The sequence below is a fragment of the Narcine bancroftii genome, chromosome 8 (genome assembly GCF_036971445.1).
Source record: "Narcine bancroftii isolate sNarBan1 chromosome 8, sNarBan1.hap1, whole genome shotgun sequence".
NCBI lineage: Eukaryota > Metazoa > Chordata > Chondrichthyes > Torpediniformes > Narcinidae > Narcine > Narcine bancroftii.
The window spans coordinates 176,986,105-177,003,531 of record NC_091476.1 but is presented as its reverse complement, the minus strand read 5'-3'; the positions used below and the strand labels follow the sequence as shown (position 1 = coordinate 177,003,531).

General features: G+C 44.2%; 1 protein-coding gene across 16 annotated transcripts in view; it reads left to right on the top strand.

Annotated features, from left to right (window-relative positions):
* The window catches only part of LOC138741615 (adhesion G protein-coupled receptor B2-like), a 711,436-nt gene that overhangs the window by 137,183 nt on the left and 556,826 nt on the right, over nt 1–17,427 (top strand). For 8 of the 16 annotated variants that reach the window (XR_011343611.1, XR_011343612.1, XR_011343613.1 and 5 more), the window contains one exon: nt 10,004–10,165. The exons of 6 other annotated variants lie outside the window; for them this stretch is intronic. Coding sequence is in view for 5 of the 10 variants with exons in the window: in XM_069895952.1 (XP_069752053.1) it covers nt 10,004–10,165 (162 nt within the window). In the remaining 5 variants the exon portion in view is untranslated. Of the gene's footprint in view, nt 1–10,003; nt 10,166–15,355; nt 15,517–17,427 lie in introns of those variants that run through there. 2 more of the 16 variants (XM_069895958.1, XM_069895957.1) reach the window with 2 other exon arrangements.

Below are 17,427 nucleotides of genomic sequence, written 5' to 3'. Positions count from 1 at the left end.
CGTGCACAGGAGTGACCTATTGAGATGGAGTGCTTCGTGGAGGGTGTCCGGCCAGTATTCTATGGACCGCCCCTTTGACTTAAGGGCCAGGAGGACTGCCTTCCAGATTAGCCCATTCTCACATTCCACTTGTCCGTTATCTCTCGGGTTGTAACTAGTTGTGCGACTAGTTGCGATGCCCCTTGCTGTCAGGTACTGGCGCAGTTCCTCATTCATGAAGCTAGACCCCCGGTTGTTGTGGAAAAATCGGGGTAGACGAACCTGGTGAAGATCTGTGTCAGTGCCCTGATGAGGGTGACCGTGGAGGTGTCTGGGAAAGGGATGGCAAAAGGGAAGTGGAAGTACTCATCTATGACAGTGAGGAAATAGACATTCCAATTTGTAGAAGGCAGGGGCCTCTTGAAGTCCATGCTGAGGCCTTTATGACATGAGCCTGGGGTGGGCGGAAGAAGTGAGGTTTGCATTCTGTGCAAACCCGGCATGGCGGTCATGGTCCTGACATCCCTGACAGTGTACGAAAGGTTCCAGGACTTGATGAAGTGGTATAAGCGGGTAATGCCTGGGTGGCAGAGGGTCTCATGCAGTGCCTGCAGCTGGTCATCTTGGAGTGATGTGCAGGTCCGGGAGAGGGCAACGGGGGAGTCGTTAAACTTCTCTGGGCGATATTGGATGTCATATCTGTATGTTCCCAGCTCAACTCTCCAGCGCAAGATCTTATCGTTCTTGATCTTACCCCTATAGGTGGTGGTGAACATGAATGCCACAGCCCGCTGGTCGGTGAGGATGGTGAACCTCCTGCCGGCCAGGTAATGGTGCCAGTGATGGACTGCTTCCACAATCGCCTGGGCCTCCTTTTCAAAGGTGGATTGCCCTAGCTCCGAACTGCGGAAGGTCCTGGAGAAGAAGGAGACTGTGTGCCCCCCTTGGTTGAGGGTGGCAGCGAGAACTATATTGGAGGAATCGCTCTCCACCTGAAAGGAGGAGTCCTCGTTCAAGGCATGGATCATGGAATCTGCGATATCCTGCCTGATGTGTGTGAAGGCTGCCTGCGCCTTGGGTAGGAGAGGAAAAGTTGGGCCTGGGTCAGTGGGTGGACCTTGTCCGAGTAGTGGGGAACCTACTGTGAATAGGAGAATAAGCCAAGGCACCTGCGGAGGGCTTTGAGCTTGGGGGAAAGGGGCAGCTCCATTAATGGGCGCATCTGTTTTGGATCTGGGCCGATGACACCATGTGCCATGATGTACCCCAGGATGGCGAAGCGGGTGGTGCTGAACATGCACTTCTCTTTATTGTAAGTGAGGTTCAGCTCCCCGGCCGTTCGGAGAAATTTCTCCAGGTTGGCATCATGGTTCTGCTGGTCATGGCCACAGATGGTGATGTCATCCAGATATGGGAAAGTCGCCTTTAGCTTGTGCCGTTCTACCATACGATCCATCTCCCGCTGGAAAACGGAAACCCATTTCGTGACCCCAAACGGAACCTGGTGGAACTCGTACAGATGCCCGTCCACCTCGAAGGTGGTATAAATCTTGTCCCGCAGGTGGATGGGGAGTTGGTGATAGGCCAACTTCAGGTCAATTGTGGAGAAGACCCAGTAGTAGGCTATCTCATTGACCATGTTGGCTATCCTTGGTAAGGGGTAGGCATCCAGCTGGGAGTACCAGTTGATGGTCTGGCTGTAGTCCATGACCATCCTCGGCTTGCTTCCCCCTTTGACCACTAGGACTTGGGCTCTCCATGGGCTATTTCTGGGCTCTATGACACCTTCCGCCAGAAGCCGCCACACCGCCGCCCTGATGAAGTCTCTGTCTGCGGCGCAATAGCACCTACTTCTGGTGGCTATTGGCTTGCAGACTGGCGTGAGGTGTGAGAAGAGAGCGGGAGGGGTGGTGCGCAGAGCGGAAAGGCTGCAGGTTGACCGGGGCTGGTTACACGGTGCGCTGTGGAGCGTGAGTGAGGGTAGGGGCTCCCTGAAGGCAGTGGTGACGCTCTGCAGGTGGCATTGGAAGTCTAAGACCAGGAGGACTGGGGCGCAGAGTATGGGCATGACCAGGAGCCTGAACCTGGTGTATGTAACCCCCCCCACAGTCAGATCGGCCGAGAAGCGCCCAAGGGTATTGATAGTCTAGTCCTGGGTGGCAAATGCGGTAGAGAAGGTGGTGGGGTGGAGTTTGAGCTTTAGGGAGTGGGCCACGCTCGGGTGAATGAAGCTCTCACTGCTGCTACTGTCAATTAGGCACCTTTACCTGCCCATGGGTTTTGACGTCCATCATGGAGTGCCCAAGGGTGTGAGGGATGTCTCTGATCAGTCTGGTGGCTGCTAGGACCATCTCGAGATCCAAGTCGTCGTTCCCTGACGGTGGAGGTGAGTCGTGGCCATTGGCATCTTCTGCAGGTATCAGGAAAGGTGAGGGTCAACCAGTGGTGCTCTCCGTAGGTGTGAGGTGCGGTGTGCAGCTGTTAACGGCATCCAGAGGCGTGGGGTGCGTCGGTAGGGCGGCCTGGTCAGTGCCCGTGTTGACCACATCGTCATCATCGTCGGTACCTTCTTTGTTGTAGGCCTGGGAAAACCTGGGTGGCAGTGGCACCTGCACTTGACTGACCCAAGATGGCAGTACCGCATGGGGGTGCGTGGCATGACTGGTCTTCCCCAGCTGCTCAAGTTGCGCCAGGGAAGTGACGTCATGCCGTCGGCAAGGGTGCTGTCATCACAGGTGACAGAAGTGACATCATTCCGTGGACTGGAAGTGACATCGTTGTAGTCTTTGTGAGGTGCTACTGGCAAGGGCAAGGGCTGGGTCGGGCGCATGGTGTGCACACAGCGATCGTTGCTGGCGAGGCTGGAAGTTGGGCCGCTGGGATTGGGGAGGCAGGAAGTAGCTGCAGGGGCAATGGCATCACCCAGAAATCGCACATGGCGGGGATCAGGAGGGAGGGTGTAGTGGGCCGCTGAGCTGCTGGAAAGCTTTGAGAGGCATACTTTGGCGAAGTGGCCTTTCTTGCCACATCTTGAACAGTACTGGTTTCTAGCCGGGCAGTTTTGGCACGATTGACGATCAGGTCTAGAGTCACAGCAGCCATCTGTGCTGACCACACGGAAGCCTGGAGTTGAAAGCTTTAGTCTGCAGGGCTGCTGCCTCCAGGATTTGTACTACTTCCACTGTTTTGGTCAGGGAGTAGATATTGTCCTCCAGCAGCTTCTGCCTGACAGCTCTCACGCGTAGCCCTCGGACATAGGCGTCTCTGATCAGTCTCTTGACCTCCCTTTCATTTACCCGGGTTCAACAAGACAAGGTCGGACTAACTCATGCAGGGCTCCCAGGCACGACTCGGCCGTCTCCCCGGGCAGCTAGGCACGGATACTTAGGAGGTACCTTGTGAAGACCACGTTCGTGGGATGTTTATACATGATCTCGAAGGTGTTCATCGCTTCCAAGTACCCAGTGCAGTCTTAGTGCCTTGAAGGTCAGGGACTCAGCTTTGATTGGAATGAGCCTTTTTTGGTCGGAGTCCAGGATGTCGTCAGCGTGTGCCTCGATGATTTTTTCGACCATGTGTTTCTAGATCTCGAAGTGTGCTTGCGCTTCCATGTGGTGTGGGTTGTTTTCGAGCTCCCAGCGCTCAGGAGCTTTTCCATAGCAGCTTTAAAATTTTATGTTGAATAAATTGTGGTGTGCTATTGAACAGAAGCAAACACACAAAACATAATGTCTGTTCTAGTCTTTATTCAACGTAAAGCTGGCTGTGAGGTGTGCTGTTGCAAGCTCTGACTGTCTTCGAAGGGCTGGATCTGGCTTATATTCCGGAGGGTGATTGACAGCCGACTGGGTGGGGCTTGGTCCATTCAGGTTGGCTGATTTGAAAGCCGGCCAGGTGTTGCCGTCCCCTGTGCTCTTCTGCAGGTACAGAGGTCGCCCCCTGCAGTAGGCTGGTGGTGTAACACCACAATCCGGATAGTAGAGAGACAAACTTTTCAGTTCCTAATTAGTTTTAGGAAGCTGGATATACAACACAAAAAAATGTTTGTGTAGTTTGTGATCATTTTGATGTGCTGTAATTCCACTGAGCACAATTTTGACTACTTTTTTTTGTAAGAAAAACCACCATGATTACAACAATAATACAATGATACAATATATCCTAATTTTAACATGCTTAATATATATTAAAAAAAACCCTCCACCCCCCACTCCTACAAATACATTCCACCCTCCAATCTTACCCCGATATCCCACCTACCAATTTTGACTGTACTTCATGGTTAACACGGCAGTGCACTTTGGGTCCAATTCTGTGCACATAGACGATGCAGGCTTGGCATCAGTCTTCCTTGAATGTTTATTTCAAATTTGTCCTGCTACATTGGACTGCCGTTGTCAAACTAGTCATTGAAGGGACCTTGCAGAAGAAATTTGGTTAAACAGCAAGCTAAATGCCATTATTTGTACTAATTAAAGCAAAAATTCAATTAATGGCAGATTTGTTTTGATTTCAGAGGTGCTTTTGGGCAACACAGGCACGTGGGCTGGAAGAGTCAGTCCTGAATATCTGCATAGCATATGACATAAATATAGTAACAAGTATAGGTACATCAGTTCAGCTGCAACATGTATGTCCCGGAGAAGACTCTAGGCATGACAGGTACACCCAAAGATGGAAATGACAGGTACACCCAAAAGTGAAAATTAAGAAAAGTTTTGATTACAAGTGCCCGACCCTGATGAGGCTTTAGGAACAGCAGTCATAACTCTAAGTGGTCAAGGAGCAATGTCCCTGGATTTTTCAAAACAAGTAGTCAGGGAGATCTGCCATAAATTAAAGGTGGAGGTTTAGCCATGCTTTTCTTGAATGAAGAACATATTTACAAATTTGGACAGTCAGGCAGTCGTCTTTGCTTCTGCAACCGTCTCAGGACGGGCTCCTGGTCAGTGGTTGGTGGGGGCAGGGGTGGTCGGGGCGGCTGGTGGTGTGGGCGGGATGGTGTCTGGTAGAGTGGGGGTGTCTGACAGTGCGGGGGTGTAGGTGCGGGGTGTTGTGGGAAGTGGCACCCCATGGAGAGGTGGGGAGAGGATGTTGGCTCCAGGGAGGTCCTGGAGGGGCTAGGGGTGCCAAGGATGGTGGGGCTGGGGCCCTGCTAGTGCCAGGTCCCGGGTCGAGACGGTGTCCTCATGTCCATTGGGATATCTGACATAGGCATAATTTGGATTCACATGGAGGAGGTGCACCCGCTGGACCAGAGGGTGAGATTTGCAAGTCATCACATGTCTACGGAGGAGTAGTGGTCCTGGAGACACCAGCCATGTCTACGGAGGAGTAGTGGTCCTGGAGACACCAGCCATATCTACGGAGGAGTAGTGGTCCTGGAGACACCAGCCATGTCTACGGAGGAGTAGTGGTCCTGGAGACACCAGCCATGTCTACAGAGGAGTAGTGGTCCTGGAGACACCAGCCATGTCTACGGAGGAGTAGTGGTCCTGGAGACACCAGCCATGCTGGCACCAATTTCCTAGGAAAGGAGAAAAGGTGTTCGTGATGGATCTGGATGGTAGCCGTATCTAAGAATGACTGTATGACATGGAGCAGCTCGGGAAGTGCTTCTTAGCAACCTAAGGGCCAAGAAAACTGACTTCCAGATTACCCCGTTCTCATGTTCTATCTGCCCATGGCGCCTGGGGTAGTAGCTAGTCATGTTACTCAATGCAATGCCTCGCATTGCCAGGTACTGGTGCACCTCCTCACTCATGGCCACTGTGGATGAATGCCAAGTATCTGAACATGGTAAAAATCTGTGCCAGTGCCTTGATAATGGAGGCGGTGGAGTCATTGGGGCAAGGGATGGCGAACGGGAAACATGAGTATTCGTTTATAACTGAAAGGAAATAAACATCTTAACTGGCCAAATGTAACGAGTGTAGGAAAATCTCGAATTTATTGCACTTTTGTTTCATCAGGCAAGATACGTAACTCCATGTCCCAAATATACAAGATCAGCAGTGCCAAAACGACATTTACTTGGATTGATCACAATGACAATTCATCAAGCCTCTGGAGCTGTAATATAAAATGGTGCTTGTGTTCCTCTCCATCCACACTCGCTACAAGAATATCATCGATATAGACAAATACAAAATCAAAGCCAGCAAATATGTGATCCATAAACCGCTGGAATGTCTGAGCCGCATTCCACAGACCGAATGGTATTTGCAGAAACACAAACATGCCGAAAAGAGTAATTACTGCCATCTTGGCAACATTGAAAGGTTCCACTAGATTCTGCTTAAGATGGTCCGGGAGTAATCTATGAGCTTGTGTTGCAACAGGTGGGCCCAGAGTCTCTATGTGGTAGGTTACTGTATGTTTAATGTCTGTATGAAGATATGATGGAGTCACTAGGTGGGGGAAACACTTGAGCGAGGCTCTGAAATGGCAGAAGCCAGGTGGAAGGTTTGTCAGGTGGGTGACAACACTGGAGCGAAGGCAAATGCAGCTCATTTGTATATAATTGCATTCCATGACACAACAATATTGTAAATCCACCAGCAATGAACATGTGACAGGAAATTCACTCCCAAAATGGAATTCATCACATTTGCAACCACGAAAATCTACCTAAAAGATTGATTGAGACCAAAATCCAGAGTGGGCTACCTCTGGCCATGTGTTTGAAAATGAGAATTATTCATGGCTGAAAGAACATATGACATATTAGGATGTTTACATTCCTCAGGGGTTGGAGGGACCACAGAAATTGCTGCACTGGAATCAATAAGAAATTGAACTCCTGTGGGGCGGTCTTTGAAGAAGAGATGGTAGCAGTAGTTGCCTCTACTGTCAGGCCTGGTCATTTCCTGACTACCATTTGTAAAAGTTGTAAGGTGGCTGACAGGACCAGGTGGCAGCGCCAAATTTCTGGAGCCTCTACCACGTCCTTGACTCCAACCATGGGAGAAATTCCATTGGGCGCTCAAAGCCTGGATCTGTGCAGTCAGTACTGCCATTTGTTGCTCCAACTCAGTTATCTTCAGTTGTAAGGTGCTGGTGGTCCACAAGGTGCAGTAAGCAGTTGTTTCAGCTTTGTTTGCTCTTGCTGACTAGGGAGAATAGCCTCATCTTTTTCCATTTTAACCTGGAAAGGTGTTGTGAACCCACAGCTTCACCACTTGTAGTAGCAGTAATTTATCAAATTTATTCACAATTTAGAGAGTACATTCACTCGTTCCTTCAGCACAAAATAGATTTGACTCTCTTTATTCCATTCAGACCCAACACTGAATTTTTCACCCCACCAAACACAACCTTTTCATTGGCTCTCCTCCTTCTGCATCCAAAATCCATGGCAAAGTATGCAGCCTTCTGAACTAACCAGTGCTTTGCATGGGATACGTGATTAGCAGTGACCGGCACCACTCCCGATGCAGCTAAATATGCAACCGCAACAGATCCAATTGCAAAAAGGAGTGCTGAGGTCATGAAGCTTAGGGATGAATTTATTATTGTTTTGTTGAAGGTGGACTGTTGTCAATAACTAGTAGTCTGATGTAGATGTTCTTGTTATCCACCTGTTCCAGGGCTAAGTGTCTGTTTTGATGGATGGTGAACTTGAGTGGGTTAAGGGTGATTGATAGGTTGGAGTTAATGGGAGCCATGACCAATCTCTTGAAGCACTATGTTAACTTTAGTAAGGCATTCAACAATCTCCCTCATGGCCTCATGGGAGGCTGATGAGGAAGGCACATATGTTTCGCAATGTTGTGACGACTTTTAGAAGCCGCCCCAACAATCTAAACCTTCCCTACCTCACATCCACAACCCTCTATTTTTCTTGCATCCATGTGCCTATTTAAATGGCCCTATTGTACCAGCCTCCACCCCCACCCCCACCCCTGGCAATGAACCAATGACACTGTCTTAATTTTCCTGCACTGTTATTATTATTTTATTTTATTTTTTATAGTAATGTCATAAGATGGTTAGAATCTGAATGTTTACACTAGGACGCTGCCGCAAACACCAAATTTCATGACTTGTTCATGACAATAAATCCTGATTCTGATTCTGATATATATACCAGTATACATGAGATCCATTACATCCACAGTGATTTTATAATCTTGAGTTGGAATTGGCTGGCTTACAGAAATGAGAGTGTGTTATTCTGGCTGGAGATCTATGACTAGTGGCACAGAGATCAGTGTTGGGGCCCTTTTTATTTGTAATATCTATGAATGACTTGGTTGGAGAAGTAGGTTGGTGGGTTGGTAAGTTTGAAAATGTATAAATTTGTGGACAACATAGAGGGCAGTCAGAGAATATAACAGGATTATTGATCAATAACTGATATAGGCAAAGAAATGGCAGGTGGAGTTTAATAAGGCCAAGTGTGCAGTGTGGCACATTGGGAGGTCAAATATAAAGGGTAACTTGTAAGGTTATTGATGTAGGACATAAAACATTACAGCACAGTACAGGCCCTTCAGCCCACAATTTTGTGATGTCCTTTAGAAAACTACCCAACAATCTAAACCTTCACTACCTCACACCCACAACCTTTATTTTTCTTGCATCCATGTGCCTATTTAAATTGCCCTATAGTACCAGAATCCACTGCCACCACTGGCAATGAATTTCAGGTACGCATTACTCTCCCTGTATAAAAGAATTAACACGACATCTCTTTTAAACATTCATCCTTTATTGCTACAGTTACTCTGGGAAAAAGATGCTGGCTGTCCATCCTATTTATGCCTCTCATAATCCTATAGATCTCTATAGTCAACTCTTATCCTTCTTCCTTCCTCAACATCTCCAATTATATCATCTGCAAACTTACTGAACCATTCTTCCAATTCTTCATCCAGATTATTTATAAAAATCACAAAGAGCAGGGGTACCAGAATAGTTCCATATGGAACTTTACTTGTCACTGATCTCCTGGCAGAATGAATTTCATCTAATACCATACTCTCTGGTTTCTGCAGGTAAGTCAATCATGAATCCACAAAGCCAAGATTCCATGGATCCCATGCCTCATGAGTTTCTTAATGAGTCTACCATAGGGGACTTTTCATGTACACCACATCTCTTCCTCCAAGTACACATTGCCCCCGATATCCCTACTTTCACTGGTCATTCTTCTAATTGGAAGAAGGTAAATGAAGGTGGGGTGATGTTGAGTGCAGGACTGTACAAAGGAGTGATGATTCTGAACATCCAGTATGTCTCCAGACCAGGGACACCCGACTCTGCAGACTCGAAATAAAGCTGAACCTGTTCTCCAAGACTTTGTCTCCAGAGTAGTGATTGTGAACACTTTATATTTCACAGTACTACATGTTTAGCGAAATCTAGGGCTTTAGATTCATACATCCTTAAAAGTGGCCATGAAAGCAAATAGGGTGGTAAAGAAAGTGCTTGGTATGTTTGGCTGTATTGAGTGGGACATTGAATATGAATAACAAAGTCATGTTGCTACCATACAAAATTTTGCCTCGACCACATTTGGAATATTGTGTGCAATTCTGTTCTCTCCATTACAGGAAGGATGTGGAGGCTTTGGAGAGGGTACAGAATAAATTTACCAGTATATTGTCTTGAATAGAGGATATGACATGGGGAAAGACTAGACAAACCTTGGCTATTATCTCTCGAACTTTGTTGTGTAAATGGTGATCAGATGGAAGTTTATTAAATTATATGAGGGATTAATAGGATAGACAGTCAGAACCTTTATCGCAGGATACAATTGTCACAAACCAGAGGATATGTGTTTCAGGTGGTGCAGGGAAGGGGCATTCATCTAAAGGGGATATGCGGGCATGTTTATTAGATGGAGGGTAGTAAATGCCAGGAGTAGTTGTGAAAGCAGTTGTGTTGAAGAGGCTTTTGTATTGACACATGACTATGCAAGAATATGTGTAGGATGTGCAGGCAGTAGAGTTTTAACCTTACAGCAGTAAAAAGAAGGTATTTAATGTCGAATTATGTTCCTCTGATTTGTTGACAGTTGAAGGACAGTGGCTGGAGTGGGGACCATGGAACAGGTGCTCAGTGACATGTTCAAACGGAACGCAGCAGAGAACACGCAAATGCATTTTGACGCACGGTTGGATGGCATGTAAAGGTCATCAGGCTGAGGCCCGGGACTGCTTCAATCAGGAATGCTCAAGTAATTTTCTCTGTTCTTACATTGAATAATTTGTCTCTAAATTGTGGTGCATGATAATAGCCTCCATCATAAATTGTACTGCTTTTGACTCTATATATAGTCTCTCTAAATGTCGATAAGAGACAAGAAATTCCATTTGTAACTCCTTTCACTCTTAACAGTCCCTAATACTCTAGTTCTTAGACTGTCCAGTTGCCTATGGGTACCCTTCAAGTGAACTGTCTCCTGCTCTAAAGCTTTGTGACTGATAACATACACTTTATTACCCAGTTAGAAAGTGACATAATTTACATAGTGAAATTGTTGGATTAGTGAACATCACAGTGGAATGGTCAGGTACAGGCTGTAAAGTATTATCATAAATAAAACAGTAATACTCACCCTAAATACTACTATATTAGAAGGGCATTCAAGATCAAATAACATTTATCAGCCTTTGCTCTTACAATTTATCATGTCAGCTGTATCCATATATGACTACAGCACCCAGTCCTGATATTATTTACATAATAAATATTTAGATCTTGCACAAGTTTCCATTGAATTCTCCCAACTTGAGCAATATGAGAAAACAGAATGAGCTCAGATTCTAGGATTATGGTCTGTAAGAACTTTGCTCTTTGCTGAACTTGCTGAAGAATATTGATTAAATTGTACCAAAGGAAAGAAAATTCTTAGAAGTCTAATAATAATCAAAAGAGCAAGGTTAAATATGAATTTAATTTACACTTCATGGAAGAAGATTTCCTCTTCACTGTGGATACATATAACAAATCGAGAAAATAATTTGGATATACTCGTTTAATGTAATTTTGAGATATAGCACAGTAATTGGTCCTTCTTAGCCAATTAAACCCATGTGTCCAATTAACGTACTAATCTGTACATCTTTTTGGAATGTAGGAGGAAACCTGGAGAAAACGCATGGAGTTACGAGGAGAACATAGAATCAACTTGCAGACAGTGTCGGTTTTTAACCTGGGTCGTTGACGCTGTAATAGCATTGCGGCAATCACTACACTAACCACGTCATCCTAATTTCTTAAATGTTATTTCTTAAAACAAAATATGAAAAAATGTTTATAGCAGGCCCTTTGAAAGAGAATCCCTCAGTATTTTGCAGTCCAGATACAATAAATTTAGCATAGCGAGAATGCAAAACTTTACTGTGTCAGCGACCCGGGTTTAAATCTGACACTGAATGTACATTCTCCCTCTGTATGGGTTTACTCTGAGAGCTCTAGTTTTCTCCCACCCTCCAACAAAAATCTTCTAGGTTTGTAGGTTAATTGGTGTACATGGGCAGTGCAAGGCTGGGCTGGAAGGCCTGTTACTGTGCTGTATTCCTAAATGTAAAAAAATCCAAAGTATGTTTGTTTCACCATGAGTGCAGAAATAGTAAGAGATATCGATTAGTAGTGAAATGTACATTATATTGTAAAACAGGCTCATAAGAGCAAGAGGTGTCATTCACCGCTGTCAGGGAAATGATCTGAGAATTAACATTTTATATTTGCATTCTTCGAAACATTTATTTTAAATAAAAATACTAGATAATCTTCACCAAATAATTATGTTGTGACTTAGTGATCAATTAATTTTGTTCTTATCAGTTTTGGCATCACAATCAAATAATTATCCAAGGTACATTGCATAAATTAAAAAAAATAATTCAGATATCATCTAAGCACAGATTAACACCAAATTTCATGACTTGTTCATGACACTAAATTCTGATTCTGATTCGAAGTTATTGTGAGCACACAATATGCAGTAATCTTGAATCCAGCAATGTCCCACAGCTGGCATCATAACCAAAATGAGGATTTCTTGTCACGAACAAACCATGAAATGCAGTTTTTTGTGGCAGCGTCACAGTGCAAGCATTTATATGATAAGCATCTTGCAACATTACTATATAAAAATAATATCAATAATCCTGCACAAAAAGGAAGGAGTGTCTTTAGATAATTGATCATTCAGGATCTGATGGCAGTGAGGAAGAAGCTGTCCTTGTGTCACTGAATGCTCTTCTTTAAGCCCCTGTACCTTTTCCTAGATGGTGGCAGAGTGAAGAGGGCATGGCCTGGGTGATGGGGGTCTTTGTGGATAGAGGCTGCTTTTTTAAGACACTGCCTCATGTAGATGTCCTTGATGGAATGAAGTCTGATGCCTGTGATGTTGCAGGTCGAGTTAACAACCCTCTGGAGTTTATTCTTCTCCTGAGAGTTGGCACCTCCATACCACGCAGTGATACAAGAGCTAGAATGCTCTCCTTGGTACACCTGTTGAAATTCACGAGAGTCTCCTCAGACACTTCATGAAGTATAGCCACTGGCGAGCCTTCTTTGTGATTACATCAACGTGGAGGCCTCAGGACATATCCTTGGAGATGTTGACACCCAGGAATTTGAAGTTCTTGACCTTTCCACTACTGAGCCCTCAATAAGGACGAGGTCATGTTCCCCTGACTTCTCCTTCGTTTTGCTGACGTTGACCGCATGGTTGTTTCGTTACACAATTCAATGAGCTGATCTATCTCCATCCTGTACACTTCTCATTGCCATTTGTGATTCTGTTGACAACTGCAGTGAAACGAGAAAGATGGTTTTTTACCTAAAAATATAATCTTGGCAACTGATAATTTAATTTCTATTTAATATTTAATAATATTTCTGAATATCACAATTATTTAGATTTTAATGGATTTTGAGAAGGTGCAGACCAGATGAATGGTAAATATTGTTACCACATGCTCCATTTGTCAAGACAACTGAGAAACAATGTATTCTGAGTCATTCAAAGAATTTTTTTTAATTTCGGGACTCTTTATTAAAACAAGCTTAAATAGAGTTTGTTGACTAATTGAGCTGCAATTCACAAAAAGTTACATTAAAAAAGTTTGTACATCTTATTAACATCTTTGAACAATTTTATACAGCAATTCCTTGTTGTATTTACAATATAGAACATCTACAACATAACCACTTATCCCAGTTTTAAAGGGAACACATGCTAAAAAGCTCAGCTATATGTCCAAAATTAAAAGTCCAATCTTTTTAACCATTTACCCCAGAGATCAATTTACCAAATTTCAACTGGACTGTGTGCACATATGCTTCCTAGAAGTTGCTAACTTAAAGCTGGATCTTTCTCTTCCCTCCCCCACTCCAGCAGCTCCCCCACTCAAAGTGGAGTCAAGCCACAATTCCAATTTTTTTCTCTACAATTGCAATTATTCAAATCCATCATTAAAGTTCAATGTTGCTGTGGTGGAACACGGTAATGCAGGAGGGGAACCTCACTGGACTGCTCTGGCTGGCTCATCTCTGACCTGGTAACTCCTCCCTGTAGTTACCCAAAAAAGGCTGAGAGCCTTAGTCTCCTCCCTCAATTCCAGCCTTGGATCCGGGCCAGAAGCATGCAGTTGTATGCTGGAGATTTCAGGACATTAAAGGCTTTGGCCAGGTCCTTCATGTCTGCGTGTGGTCTGTACTGACAATAACCACACCAGCAGTGCGAGGATAAGACAGCTTTAATAAACTAATATGTACACTAAGAGGTCTTGTCTCTCTGCAAGATGAACTTGGAAGACTAGACTGCAGCTCTGGACTACTTTAAAAACAAGGTCACTGGGATGACCCCTGGTGACCTAGTGGTGTAATTACATATCACCATATGGTCATTGATCAAGCTACAGTTTAATGTCCTGATTACTTTGCCATGGACAAGGCGATATGAGTGGAGAAGCTGGGAGACCGATCCCAAGGAACCAGAGACGTCTGTTAACTTCGATGTGTGGTTACAATGTCTGAAGGCCTTCATGAGATGCCACGAGATCTCAGCCGACGGCGATATGTATGATTTGCTTTTTGCATCAGTGGAATTGTGAGAACTAGGGATTGTGAGAACTAGGATGATGCGATGGCCCTCCTGCAACAGCAATATGGGACACCCATGAACTCGATGTATCCCCAGTATTTACTGGGCACCTGACGCTAGGGCCTTGGGTAGTCTGTCGATGATTTTGTGAGGGCATGAAACATCTCGGATGATCCTGCGAATGTAAGGATGTAATAGCTGCAGCCTACCAAGAAGAAATCATCGTGATGGGTTAGTAGCTGGTTTCCATTCCAACCACATTTGTGAGTGACTCCTGGGAAGAAGTAATTCCAGCCTGTGCACTGGATGGAAATGGTCTTCTGTAATTTATTGAGCCCTAATGAGACAATGCTCCCAGTATGTCATCTATCGAGGAAAGTGAGATCTAGTAATCCTCTCATCTGTCTCAGGACATAGAACACTGCAGCACAGTACAGGCCCTTTGGTCCTCGATGTTGTGCTGACCTATATATTCCTACCAAAATAAAACAAATCCCTCCCTACCTTATAACCCTCTATTTTTCTTTAATCTATTTTCCTGTCTAAGAATCATAAATGCCCCTTATGTTTTGGCCTCCACCACCATGCTAAGGTATTCCAGGCACCCACAACTCTTTGTTCATATGTCTTCTGGTGTTTGCTACTCCTGTCCTGACAAAAAGGTGTTGGCTCTCTACCTATCTATGCCTCTCCGAATCTTGTAGACCTTCTTCACTCTAATGATTTAATGAGCCTGGTGTATGAGGCATCGTTCTCCAGGTGAGTCAGGAAAGAGTAGAGGGTAAAGGCTATACCATCATCTATGGACCAGATTGGATGATAGGTAGGTTGGAACAGGTGTAATGTAACTAGAAAGTGAGTTTTGATATGTCTCATCATGAGCCACACATAGCACTGACAAATGTATATAAGAATATTGGACACAAAGATAGGATGTACTGCCAGCACCTTTTTCCCAGGGTGGCAATGCTAAATACTAGAGGACATTTGTTTAATTTTATTGGAGGAAAGTTCAAGAGAGAAATGTTACGGAGTTCTGTGTTGTGTATTGGCCTATGTGTTGTGTGGTTTTATGTTAAAAAGTGACAGTTTGCCTTAGAGAGCCAAGGTGAAGGTGGACTGCTGAGAAGAGTGGGAGATGGACTGGGCATGTGCAGAAAATGATCTAAAGATTTCTGGACTTGGATGATAAACCACCACTGGGTGGTGCTGTAGAGTGGAAGGAGGCCCAGAGCATGAGTCATGGTCTGGAGGACCGTTTAGAATGTTGGGATTTCAAAAAGGATCAACATTCCGAAGGCAGCCAGAAGGATCCGGACCAAGCCAGTGGTTCCTCTCTCTGCAAGCAACACAAGACAACTTTGAATTTTGTGCTCTTTCTCTCTCTCCCTCAAAGATCTTTTGGCTTCAGTTTACCAAACAAACTGAATTTTGTTTCTGATCTTTGCTTCGGTTGAGATCTAAGTTTTGTGAGTCTTGTGTGTTTTGTGTTTGCTTTGTTTCTAAGTTTTTCTGTGGGCTGGTTGGAAGTGTAGCTTAGACTTTAATTCCATATGTTATATTTAGGCTGGGGAATTTATTAGTTTTACACTGTTATAGAGATTTGCTTAGTAACCAGTGGGCATTGTTATAAAAGGAGGGGATTTTGAATTGAAGTTTGAAGGTGAATTTTTTGTTAATAAAGTAATTGTTCATCTTTACCCCTGTGAGATCTGCCTTCTTTGTGGCTGCTGGTTTGATCTTGTAACATAATTTGGGGGAATCGTCCAGGATCAAACCAATTTGGAAGCTTTAGGGGCAATTGACTTGTGCTTAGTTATCAGTCGTCTGAGTTTGACTCAAGCTCCAGCTTGAAATTAAAAATAAACGGTGAGTGTATAAATCACCAGCAGAAAAACCAGCAACTATGAATATTGACCAGTTCATAGCGAACCCTTCAGTGGTTAATTTAAAAATGGCTAAAAAGTCAGAACTGATGGTTATAGTTGGCAAGTTAAAACTTCTTACAGTAAGAACAGGGATGAAAAAAAAGGAAATTGCCCGAAAGATTGTTAAGCACTATGTAGGAAAGTGGGCATTTGAAGAAGCTGCATTAGAACCATCCATGGAACCAGCCATGCCAAGAAAAAAGGTAGAGGTAGAGAAAGTTTGTGATGATCCTCTAGTGGAGACAAGCACTGAGGACAAACCTAAGGATCCACCTTTGCTGTTGTCAAGAGAAGAATGAATAGCCAGACAAAAGCATGATCCTGATCTTGCTGGGATAAGAGATAAGATTCTGTCTAACCCGGAAATTGAAACTGTGCCAGTCGGTTACTTTGCTCAAGATGGAATTCACATGTTATTAAAGTGTACATTCCAGATTTTATTCAATGTTATTTATATACATTTTGGTTTGAACATGTAGAAGTTACAACACTTTTTATACATAGTGCTCTCATTTCAGGGCACCATAATGTTTGGGACATTTGGCTTCACAGGTTTGTGATTACTCAGGTATGTTTAATTTCTTCATTGGCGCAGGTATGAGAGAGCTAGACTTGCTTCTAAGCTTTTGATCACTTTTGGAGTCTGTAGTTGCCATTTTTCAACAAGAGGACTAGAGTTGTGCCAATGAAAGTCAAAGAAGCCATTATGAGGCTGAAAAACAAGAATAAAACAGAAGGAAGTGTCACCCAAACCTTAGGATGATCAAAATCAACTGTTTAGAACATCATTAAGAAGAAAGAGTATGCTGGTGTGGTGAACTCTGTAATCTAAAAGTGACTGGTATTCCAAGGAAGACCTTCTTTGCTGATGACAGAAGAATTCTCATTATAATGAAGAAAATCCCCAAACACCTGTCTAACAGATCAGAAACACTCCTCAGGAGGTAAATGTGGATATATCAATGGCTACTGTTCGCAGAAGGCTTCTTCAACAGAAATAACAGAGGCCAAACTGCAAGATGCAGACCATCAATTAGCCACAGAAACAGGATGGCCATTTAAAAGAGCCATTTAAAAAATGGTCTTGTGGACAGATGAGATCAAGATTAACCAGTTTCAGAGTGATGGCAAGAACAAAGTGTGGAGGCGTAAAGGAACTGTCCAAGATCCAAAGTATACCACCTCATCTGTGAAACGTGGTGGTGGGGATGTTATGGCCGAGGCACGTATGGCTGGTACAGGTACTGCCACCCTTATCTTCATTGATGTGTAACTGCTGACAGCAGTAGCAAAATGAATTCTAAGGTATACAGAAACATCTTATCTGCTCAAGTTCAAGCAAATTCCTCCAAACTCATTGGGTGGTGCTTCATCCTGCAGCAAGACAATACTCCAAAACATCCTGCCAAAGCAACAAAGGAGCTTTTCAAAACTAAAAACAAAAAATCTTCA